This window comes from Strigops habroptila, chromosome 5 (assembly GCF_004027225.2).
Source record: "Strigops habroptila isolate Jane chromosome 5, bStrHab1.2.pri, whole genome shotgun sequence".
NCBI lineage: Eukaryota > Metazoa > Chordata > Aves > Psittaciformes > Psittacidae > Strigops > Strigops habroptila.
This window is the reverse complement of record NC_044281.2, coordinates 68,582,783-68,594,810: the sequence shown is the minus strand read 5'-3', so window position 1 is coordinate 68,594,810 and position 12,028 is coordinate 68,582,783. Positions and strand designations below refer to the sequence as shown.

General features: G+C 48.6%; 1 protein-coding gene across 2 annotated transcripts in view; it reads right to left on the bottom strand.

Annotated features, from left to right (window-relative positions):
* Positions 1-10,395, bottom strand: part of SUFU (SUFU negative regulator of hedgehog signaling) — a 91,626-nt gene extending 81,231 nt beyond the window's left edge. Inside the window, exons 1-2 of one of the 2 annotated variants that reach the window (XM_030488574.1) lie at positions 10,050-10,395; positions 4,530-4,664 (exon numbers count right to left, since the gene is read on the bottom strand). In XM_030488574.1, coding sequence (XP_030344434.1) covers positions 4,530-4,664; positions 10,050-10,237 — 323 coding nt within the window. In that variant the 5' untranslated portion in view covers positions 10,238-10,395. The remainder of the gene's footprint in view (positions 1-4,529; positions 4,665-10,049) is intronic. The other variant, XM_030488573.1, reaches the window with a different exon arrangement.
* Between the last annotated feature and the right edge of the window lie 1,633 nt (positions 10,396-12,028).

Genomic DNA, 12,028 nt, shown 5'->3' with positions numbered 1-12,028 from the left:
TGCTGCTGCTTCGGCTCCTGGCTATCTGCCAGAGTAAAAAAGGGAAAACAAAACCCACCCCTCTTGTCAATATGAAGTTTGTGTAGTAGATGAGGAAACCCAATTATTGGAATTTGCATAAAAAGCTAAACATCAAAACACAGTTGGCACGTTTCTTCTCAGGATGTGGGAAGGCCACAAATACAAATCTTATCTCTCAACCTAGCCATAATTTAAGCTTTGCTTTCTATTGTGGCTGTGAATTACAACCTTGCAATTTGAATATAAATAAGACTATTCAAGGTTTTCACGAATTCTATCACATCGTGGTTCTCCTTTTCCACACACTTTTAAAACTGTTAACAGAAAGGGTGAGCACTCAGACTACAGGAACAGTTAATAGGAAATTGCTGGCATTACAGCAAATGGCAGAAGTCAGCCTGGTGAAAACTCACACCGCTTCCTTGCTCCCTGGTCAGCCCTGCAAACCCCTGAGCCAGCACAATCCAGGGCTGGAGCACACCGTGGTACTGCAATAGCTGAAGCTGGCATTGCCGCTGATGGAATCAGAGTTCAGCTGTGCTTGCTGACACTGCATTCCTCAGGCACCCGTTCTCCACGTAGACAGAAGTCACCATCATGCCTGGAAACTGCAGGAAGGATCAGATGCCTGTGCCTTGGCCCTCCCAATGGTCTGGCACTGAAGAATGGATTTGCGATTGCCAGCTGAGGCACCTTGCTCTGTGCAAACACATGGGACACGTTCCTCGCTGCTGAAGTTGCTGAGGGGCAGTAGCTGCCAGCAAGGGCTGGAGAAGGGTGCAGGACCCACCTCCTCTCCCATAGCTGCACCAGCCAGACACTCCCTGCCAGCGTGCTCACATGCTACACATGCACTCACCCCTGCAGTGCAGAATCTCTTCAGAAAGCAAGAACAGTGAAAAAAAAATTGCTCTACTCCAACCCTGCTGAATAGATTCAAGAGTTACATATTGATTTTGATTTTAAAGCAGACAGAAAAAGTTAAAAATGGAGCATAACTCGCAGAAATGCCCCAGAAGGATTTCTGCTGCCGCTCAAGTTGTGCAACATGCTCAACTGGAGAGACTTATTTCCATGCAAGCAGCTTGGCATGAAATCCCAATGAAAGGCCTGTGGTTCCCTAACACTGTCATGACATCATGGATCAGGATGCTTAGCGCCATCAGCCCAGCACAGCTGGTGTCATGGTTGCCATTATACCATGAAACACTGAGTGGTTTTAAATGAAGAAGGTTTCCCCATTTGAAACTCCTGAGATTTCTTCCATCTTATTCTGTGGACTCTTAAAGCCAGGCCCGTTCTGTAAGCAGAGTATAGCTGATATTTAAGCAGAGCAGGAAATAGTGCTGCTTTAACTGAAAATAAATCTGTCAACAAGGAGGCACAGGGAGAGCCCCGCTTCAGACTTTTCAGGTTCTTATTAAAAAATATAAATTAAAGTCAACATTTTCATGTTACTTGCTACATCTGTTTGCTATTCCATTATAAATATAAATACAGGGGCCTCCAATTCAGCGTTAGTTTGCCCAAAAAAGAATAAAAAAAGTGCTTTTCATTTAATACTGCATTGTAATTGGTCTAGATTGTACTCCTACCAGAAAAGGTCCACAAGAAATTAACCACAGCAAAGCTGGGAAATTAAAAAGCCCTTTGGCAATGTACTATCCTTACCTTTCTGAAGGACAGAGAGCAAGGTCATGGAAGCACATCCCCTGTTGTAGGAACCTTGCTGACTGTCACAACCAGATCCAGCTCTCTACTCTTTGCAGAGAGAGCTGGGAAACCAAAAACCCCACAAACTAACTTCTGTGTCCAGAGGCGAGGGCAGCTGAGCAGAGTTCAGAGCCATACCAGCTTCAAAGGAAATCTTCCAAAGATTTAAGCAGCTCCCCTGTGCCCCTGCCACGCATCCCACAGCATGCTTTACCTGGGACAGCAGAATCCCAAAGTCCTTCAGGCAACAGAGACCGACACCCATTTTCTTAAACAAAGGCTTTATTAAATTCCCTGCTGCAGAACATGACTCGTTCAATGCAGAGGAATACCACTACATTTCTGCAGTGTGCACCCAGTGCTGGCCTGTCACCAGTTCACATGGCAGTTGTGTTTCAAGAGTAGTTAGCAAACAGCAACTGCTATTAGAAGCAAGAATTGCTGATGAGTCCTCAGCTCCTTTGAAGATCTTCTCTCTGCCTGTCTACAGTGCTCACCTACCAGGTGATAACTTCAAGTTCAGTGTTTAAGGGATGTGTAGGTTTTGACAGCTTTACCACACGCATAATTGTGTATTAAGACTTCTTACCATAAAGGCAGAGCCAGCCTTCTTGACAGCACATGTAATATTAAGTTTTGTAGCTCCAAGAATGAGGCCAAAATAAAGGTGACAGACTGAAGACAGCTGAACACCTCAGGGTGAGTGACACAGGGACACTGTGGAGCCAGAAACACAGTTCCAGCTACAGAGAGAAGGGAAACACACACATGTACTCAGGGCATAGAGATCACGTTGATGGATCAAGCAGGCCTGTGCTCAAGAGGCTGCAGCCAACACCCCCAGAACAGCGTAGCTGTGAGGGTTCACTATCTGCTTACAATGTCCAGCCAAGGCACCTCAGCTCTCTCTCTAAGCCTCCTCCCAGGCTCATGTACATGCAGGTCATTCGGGGACTGCAGACCTCCTGGAGCATGGTGCAGACTTTGCTCCTGCTTCACTCAGCAGGCCTTGGAAATCACCTGCAGCCTGTGTCTGAGTTGGGGGTTTAATTCCTGTGCTCTGCAACCAGCAAGAGGCATGCGGATATTCCACTATCTCAATCCAAATTTCCAGACCAAACCATATGCCAATATAAAGAATTAGGAGTTCTCTTGCCAGGAAGTTATTTAAAGTTGTGACATTCCACCTGTGTGATACTTTCACTCCTCCACCCCCAAGCTTTCACTACAGAAGAACAACAGGTTTTTATCTAGCAGACAGGTTTTGGAAGTGAAAAGTCAAAGCATGTACCCGGGCTGAGGAGGCTCTGTCCTTACATATTTTGCTTCTTCAGTCATAAAAACACGTCACTCTTCATGTCTTCAGCTGAAACATTCATACCTACTCCCTGCCCTCACCAAGAAAACATCAGGAAAGAGACTAAGCAAAGAGAAGAGTCTCACCATAGGAAAAGATCATGCTGCCAAGTCACCAAAGAGAAGAAGACAGCACAGAACTTGCTCTGTCCATAGTCCCATCAAAACAAGTGGGCAAACACAGGTCACCCAGTATTGGCAACCTCAGATTTCCAGTGCAATATCACAATCCGAGAACAAAGGCCTGCACGTCCATGGTAGGGTCTCTTGTGGAAGCGAGGGAAGGAGGATTTAACTTCATTTCTTTCACTTGCCCTACCTTTCCTCCGCCTCAGCAACTAGTGACTGGGGTTTGTTGTTAGTAGATGTGTTGGTTACACGCCCCAGGCAGAGCTCTGTGACACTAGGGTCCTGTATAAAGTCCAGTCTTAAGAGACTTGCTTCTGAAAAACAGTTCTGTAGCCACAAACATGAGGAGAAAAAACAGGAGAAACTGTCTTGAGAACATGGGTAAGGTTAAAGAAACTGCCTGACTGCTGCTGTTGCAAGAGAAGCACCTGGGTGAAAAACAGTGGTGGTTGAATCTTAACCAAGACAAACAAAAGGGAAGTTTGGGTGAACAAACTGGGACCTTTGCTGCACCTTCATTGAGCACATTTACTCTGCAGCTACGAAACAGCACAAAGACAGTTTCACTAAACAGCAACAGCAGAAACCTTCTGCTGTTTCTGGCTGGTTTAAAAGGCCATGTTCACAGCCCCAAGATCACGACAGCTTGGCTATTGCTACTCACTTTAACTGGAGTTAAAGAGCAAGGTCAGTAAACGAAAAACAAGAATAAGGTTAGATCATGCTGCTTGCCTGGCAAATGCCTGCTAAAGACCATCCACACCAACAAGCTAAGAAAATAATTTAATTACTGGAGAAAAGACAGTCAAACAATTAGAATTTTATGCTTCTGAACACAAATTGGCACTTTACACAGCAGACACTGGGGTGACAGCCCAGTGCTGTGCCAGCAACCGGAAAAATGCCCTTACAGCAGTTTTCCAGAGGAAGGCATTTAACATGCACAGGGAGGGGTCAGGATTTAGGCATATGACCATAACAGACTACTGAGAGTGAAAAACAGAACAAGATACTCAGTTAAAATAGTAATTCCCAACCAATTAAAGAAGATTTAAAAACAAACACACACACACTCAGCTTAACACTGACAAGGAAATACATTGCATTCAAAGCCTGCAGAGGGGGACACAGGAATTCTTCTACATCCAAGAACAGGCATATGTCACCCCTTACGAGACCAGGGCTAGGATATTCCAAGCAGAAACCCAGCTGTTCAAATAATGTGAACGGCAGGACAGGGTTTTACCTACGCTCCCCCAAAATGCAACACAAAACACAACACACAGCAACAGAACTTAAGTGACACTTACTCATGTACTCTGTTGTCTCCGTACAAGTCACTTAACCCGAAGCTGACGTAGTGCCAGTGCTCAGGAACATTCAGCGCTGGGTTTCCCAAGTTTCTGTACATGCTAACGTAGTCCAGAGGGTCAGGTCCTCCCAACCTGCATTAAGAGCAGAAAGACTCTTAGGTGAGGCCCTCAGTGACATGGGTTAGTGGTGGTCCTGGCAGTCCTGGGGTAATGGTTGGACTTGATGGTCTTAGAGGTCTTTTCCAACCTAGTTGATTCTATGATTCTCTAAGTTAACTCAAGACAAATGGGAAGTCTCCACAGGTGCTACAAGGGGCTGTACAAAGACCTGCTTTAAAACGTAGCTAGTGACAGAAATTAGCATGTTCAAGTTACCTCTAAACCAACAAAAATTGAGGAGAAAACTTGGGTTAAGTCCAGAAAGCTTCAAGCACAGGAAGGCAAAGCGCATGTGTGCAACATACTACAATGTTTTTAATGTTAAAGCATAAAAACCTCTGGAAAATCATATTAAAGCTTCCACAAAACACAAAGAAAATTGGAAAATTATACTAGTAAAAGAGCAATAGCTGTATCTGTACTGCAAGCTCTTAATTCAGTCCAGAGACACATACCTCAAATGAAAAAACCAACACTGATGCTGTTCCTCAAAGCAGAATTTAAAATAGCTAAGTTTTGAGGAGAGTAATCCATACTTCTGAACGCAGACATGACAGTGAGAAGTGGAGGAGAAAAATACTGATTCAGAAAAATTAGTACCAGAACTCATAAACCACACTAGCTGCATTAATCAAGAACAAGTAAAAAGCATCACTGCACCCTCTGCTTCAACGTCAGAATAGGTTCCTTAAAAGAATAGCACTTAAAAGTCAACACAGCACAGCCAGGCAGAGCTAAGCAGCGATCACCTGCAGCCACCCTTCCCGTGACATGGAAACAAGGCTGGGTGCCAGCAGAAAGCACAGCACGCTCCTCTTCATGTCTGCCCAGGCAATGGTGGATCAGCTCCCCACCAAAGGATGGAACATGCTCGACTGTTTTGCTCACTGTTTGCCCTGTCAGTCATAAAATACCTACCACAAGCCCTTGCTGGCAGCTCATGGGTCCAGCAAGAAGCCAGCTAGCACCAGGTCAAACTGACATGTAGAGCTCCTGGAAGAAGATGCTTTCCAGGGCAAGCTCTGAGGAGAGTTAATGCACAAGGGGACACCCTGAGTTTATTGTAAGCTGGGAAGATGGTGCCAGGAAGGGCCAGAACAGGCTTCCTGTTGCTTCCAGAATATATACTCTACATGGATTTCTTGTGACAGCAATAAACTATTAGACATCCTCTGCCCACATTCTGCTGCCTAACTTTGTCAAGTCTGTACAAAGTAATGTATCAGCTTGTATTAAAAGGCCTGTGGGTTTTCTCCACAACTCTGCTGTGCTGCCTCCCTCCTACTGCTGCAGGGAAAAAAGAAAAGCAGAGCAGCATTTCCTAACATGAGTGACTTGCCCCAGGACAGCTTCTCTGAAGTCACATAAGGCCACCAGGGTGGCTTGAGGCCAGCTCCAGCTTCCCAGCGGGTCAGTGAAGGATGCAGCCCAGAGGCAGTGAGCATCCCACCCCCAGTAGTGGCACAGAGGTCCACTGGTGAGGACCAAGTCACACCTACTCAACCTTCTCATATGACAAGTGGTATCTTTATGGTGTAAAAGGCAAACTTAGTGAGCAAGCATGGGGATTTAGACCCTGGGATGGAGCAGAGTTTGATCCTCAGTGGCAGCCTGGGAAAACCTGTTCTCGAAGTCTGGCAACAGCCTGAAACACGCAGGAGAAAAGCAAGTCCTCCTCTGACAATACCCCATCTCCAGCTGCTCCACCTCACCGGCAGCAGGTCACACTGGAGGCTGAGATCTCTGCCACAGATACCCATTCAGTTGGCTACATTCAGAACATTCAGGCCAGCATTCAGGCTCCCATGGCAGTAACTCCCTGATCCATGATGGAAGCAGCCAGGTGGAATTCCAGCCAATATCCCAGCAATTCCAGCTAGGATAGTCACTTGCCCCCAAGGAGTGGCAGAGAAAAGCAGCAGCCACACACAATTCTTACCTGGCTGGGACAACTCAAGGCCGAGGGAGGTCAATACACTGACGAGCACACCAATGTGAGGGATTAGCAAGTGGTCAGAGCAGAGGGGTAGGATTTGCAATGAAGGCAAAACACCTCCACCTGCTAAGCAACAAGCATCTCCCACACACATTAAACCTGCTTCCAAGCTGGGTTTAAGAACATCTTAGATATCAAACGATTCATGCTGGAACGCTGCTGACGCAGGCACTCGGACACTGACAACACACAAGACAAACCCTTATACTGCCCTTTTTCGGGACAGGGAGTGGTATCTTTACCCAGCCCCAGTGGCAGGTTAGTTAAGCTATGCTCACTAATTGAGCACCGCTAATGCCTCTGCGGTACATCCTCCCGCCCACAGCCGCTGGTGTAGGGTTCGACCTTGTATCACAATCTACATATCAGTACATGCGCTCACACAAAGAGCTGGAAGCGTTGGAGGATTTTATTAGGAAGAGCCCAACTTCAAAGCCAGAGGTACAGTACAAATTTGTTACACTCTCTATTCACGGAGCTCATTCAGGAGCAAGAAAAGCAGCCTCGGGGGAAACTGGTTTTTGCATCTGCACCAAGAGTCTTCTTTTGACTGATGTTAAGAGTGCTCCGAAGTTACAGGGGAAGGAGAAAGCCAAAGTGGGCAGAGAGGAAACAGCTCCACAGCGGGGGAAAAAAAATGGAAAATTCCCAATCCGTTCACCCTGGAAAGTCCTCAGTGGACTGCCCGTAGCTGCTTCCCAGCAGTCGACAACAGGACTGCTTCTCAAAGCTACCTTTTGACAACCCTTCAGAAGTAGCCTGTGATCACCAAGCGGCCACAGACCACAGGTCAGCACACTGGCTTCTGAGTACATGGCCTAAATCCAAGACGGCTGATGAAAAACCACCAGTCCAGCCCAAATCCTGCCTGTTTGAAAACCTATCACAAAGCAAAGCACAAATTTGGGGTTTTTTTCAACAGCAATTCTACGCATCAAGATATTTCACTCCCAGATACTCAACCATGTTTTAAAAATAAAAGTAGGTACTGGATATCAACAGAGAGAGACTCCTCAGTGCACGACCTTTGTAAGTGCAGCCAGGAACTCTTCCAAGAAGTTCTGATTGCAATCACAAACTCTCTCCCAAGATATGCAAATAGCATTTTAAAAAAAGAGTAGTTCCATGAAATAACCAACACAGCTAAACCCCTTCATTTACCAGGTATGTGCTGCTGCAGATCCTCCAGTGCTATGAAGTGAGGATCTGCTCTGCCGTGCAAGCCGAAGAATAAAACTTCAGCTCCCCCAACAAAAAGAATTGCTGTTAACCATCGAGAAACTGATACGTATAATTAAAAGCTGATTAGTGTTACAATATTTCTCCTAAGGCAGGGAATTTTGTTCAGCAATTTCCTCTTCTAACTTAAACCAACTAATAGCTGGCAGCCCAGGCAGAGGAAAACAGGCTCACAGAGAGCAAGCGGTGGCAGAAGCCTTTCTACCAGACTTAACAAAACCAAGCTCCAAGTTTCACCTAACGAAGGGGGAGAGAGTACCTGTAGTGTCCATGTAGGCTCCACCTCTCAGAATTTCCTGTGCAGGACAGCAGTAAGAAGCTCACCTCTGATTTCTACAAGTGAAGCTCTCAGCTCTCGCTGCCAGCTGAGCTGCCAGTCGGAAGAACTGCTAAGTGGAAAATGCCAGGATAAACAGCCTCCACACTGCTGCTTCCTTGCAGCTGCCCATCACTGCCAACTGCAGTTTTGGTAGTGTTTGAGCTCCAAATGCAGTGAAGCTCTAATCAACCCCTTAAGCAAACAAGCAGCAAGGTTTCTTCCCAAACCAGGGTGGTCTGCCATTCTTTGTTACAGACCTAAATCTCCCTCCATCCCACACAAACCTTCTATCATTCTAGTCAATATTATTTTAAGCAGTTGACAGAAAAGAAGTGCTGACTTCCCAGTCAAGGTGACTGGAAACTCATCAAGCTTGAATATCTAGGATTAGAAATAGGTGCAAAACCAGAACAATCAGACCACCAACACCAAAGTACTGCAGTACTGACCCACACAGATGATTAAGAAATTATATTTTGAGGTCTCAGATTTACAACATCTTATCTCATCCCACTGTCAGTTTAAGTACAAAAAAACCTTAAGCAATAAGGGCCAACAGACATATTTCTTGCCAGAACCACATAAAACACATTTCTTTAGAAGACAACAGCACAACAGCACTAGCTTGACTTATTCTGTTGCTTGATGTTATTCTGCTGTTGCTCCGATAGAGACATACAGGTGCAAATGAACTGTAAATAAAGAAGTTGAGCATTTACTAAACTTTTTCCAACTGCTGGAGTAGGGACTGGCCACTGTCAGGTACAGCAAATATTCGGGGGTGACCTGATCATGTTCCTCAGGCCCAGAAGAGGGGGCTGGGCAGCACAGCAATGGTAAAAAGCAAAAGAAACTCGTCTTTGCACAGGACTAGACACCAGACGCTTATCTCGATAGCTAAACATCCAAGTACTTCCTTCATGCCACTCTCCCACATAAACAACTGCTGTTACTGGTGTCAGACACTGTGTCAGCAGAGATGGTGAGCAGCAGATTCGCAGTCTGCAATAACACACGGCTGCGCAAGGGCAAGGCAAGCTGGCTCTGCCCCATGGGTTTTATGGGTACATGCACAGCATGCATCCAGCCTGGAGCTGGAACGCAGGTTCGCTCTGGTCAGCACTGGCCATACTCGAACTCCAAGCTCCAGGCCAGAAGACAGAGCTTATGCCTCCTGTCCAGGCGGACAAACTCCAGCCCCTTGCTCTCTGTGGGAACGCTTCCACTGGAGTAACACACACTCCCTTTTCCCATGACCTGCCCCAGCCAAGGCCCTCATCAGCCATCTCTCACTCAGCAAAACTACAAATCACCCCAGAAACTCCAATACATCTCTCTATCTTCAGTGCATCCCTCCCTAGACCCTTCCTCCTACTGCAAATGCATCCTCCCCAGGACCCCCCCCAAATACACTTCCCAGGCACCCAACTGCATCCCCAGTGCCTCCTCCCCCAGACCCACTGCACAGCCCCAAACCTCCTGCATCGCACCCCATACTCAGCATGTAACCCCCAGTCCCTCTCCCCTTGCTGCAACCCTCCTCAGGCCCACCACCTCACCTCCCTCCACCCCATGCAGCGTCCCCAGCCCCACAGCTCCCCCCATGCCTCCACCAACCCCCTCGCTCCCCCCCAAACCCTCTCTAACCCCACACAAGGACCCCAGCCCCACTGCTCCCAACAAGACCGCCGGGCCCACCGCTCCCCAGAGCCCCACACAAGGCCCCAAACCCCAGTGCTTCCCCCCACCACAGCCCCACACAAGGCCCCCGGCCCCCTTCAGGCCGCAGCTCCGGCCGCCTCACCAGTACTTGAGGATGGCGGTGACCTGGAGCGGGTTGGGCTGGTCGGGGTAGAGGCGGCGGCACTCGCCGTAGATACCGTGCAGCCCCGGCGGGAAGAGCGACGGGAAGGAGCCGGACCCGGACCCGGACCCCGAGCTTGAACCCGGCCCGCCCGCGGGGGCACCCCCGCCAGGCCGCACGCCCTCCATGTCCCAGGGACGGCGAGGCGGCGGCGGCGGCGGCTGGTCGCGGCCTGCTCGGCTCTGCTCGGTTGGACTCGGCTCCGCTCGGCTCAGACCCGCTCCGCTCCCGGCCCGGCCCAAGCGGCGCTGCGCGGCGCGGCGCTGTGGGAGGAGGGGGCTGGACCCGCTGCCCGGGCGACGGTGAGTGACAAGGCTGCTCCACCAATGGCGGAACGCGGCGCGGGGCTCGGCCTCGCCTCTTCCCCCCCCCTCCACGCCGCGCCGCCAGCGCGCCCTCTAGCGGCGGCGGTGGCGATGCACGGCGTGGAGAGGGGCAGGGGGCCGCCGTGAGGAGCCGGGGGGAGCGGGTCGCAGGGTCCCGGCTGACGGGGACCTCCTGACTGCAGCCACCCCGGCGTCGGCGTGCAGCCTGCTCCTGCATTACCTGACAAAGCGAGGGTGTAAACTGCAGCGGTTCAGGAGCTGCTTCTGCTGGACTCCATCTGGCCGCGCAGCATGGCCCGGGACAGAGCTGGCATGGGGCTTGGCACTGCTCCCCGTGCATAAACCCTGTGGGGTGTGGGACCAGGGCTGAGCTCTGAGACATGGCCGGCTAATAGCCTTATTTACTACTGCCCTTACAGCTTTTGTTAGTGCTGCCGTTACACCTTCTCCAGTCCTCACAGTGCCTTTACTTTCCCCATGCACCCTTCTGTACCTGTAGGTACCTCAGAAGCAATCCAAATAGGTGAAGATCAAGGATCTCGATCGGTGTACTAAGCACATTGAAGATCTGGTGCATTCCTGAGTTGCAGCTACATCTGTGGTCCTGCAAAGCCTCGTATGTGTGAGCTGACGTGCGCTCAATAGCCCTGCACATCTTTGCTAGAGCAGCGACCCGCTTTTAGTCAGCATAGAGAAAAATGAGCTACGGAGTGCTGAGAGGGTAGGAGGAGTGCTCCTGCTTTGTTGCATTTCTCATTTAAATAGCTGAGAGTTTATTCTAATATTCACAACGTACCTTTTAGGGGATCGCATATAGTCAAGAAGGTGGCAAGCAGATAAATGACTATCTGCTGAGAAAGGAGGTAAGCAGCTGGTATCCATCTATTGCTGCTTCCCCCAGTGAACAGTATTTCACTTATCCCGTTACTGTGATACTACTTTTTGTGACATCTGCCTGAGAAGTCAATTACAGTCAGCCTAGAAGGTAAATAAAACAGAATTATGTGTGAAATGCTGTGTGGGCTTAATAAGTACACCACAAGTTTCTCCTGGCATTTACTGAGGTGATACAATACTAGTCTCGAAATAATTTAAACTCCTCCATCCTGTCTATCTACAAAAAGCTTTTTTCACTATGTGAGAATCACAAAGATAAATACCTGAGATGAGACCGTCTGTTTGGGCTAAAGGCAGAAACCATGGAAGAAAAGCCTCAGTGTCCACAGGAAAGATGCAGGGAGAGATGGGTTCTGCATCGGCTTCCACATACACTTATAGTGCTGAAGTTCACTTTAACTGGTTTCAAGACCCAGTGTCTTGCTCAGAGTTTTGAGTGAACATGTTATTTGAGTGTCTTTGTCAGTCATTGATTATTCAAACTGCTTTTAGAACACAGGTTTGGGTTGGAAGGGACATTAGAGCTGATGGAGTTCCAACCCCCTGCCACGGGACAGGAGCACCTCCCACTAAACCAGGTTGCTTGAAGCCCCATCCAGCCTGGCCTTGAACACTGCCAGGGATGGGGCAGCCACAGCTTCTCTGGGCAAGTCACCCAGACAGCTTCCTATTGCTGCTTTACATGTAGCAAATGGA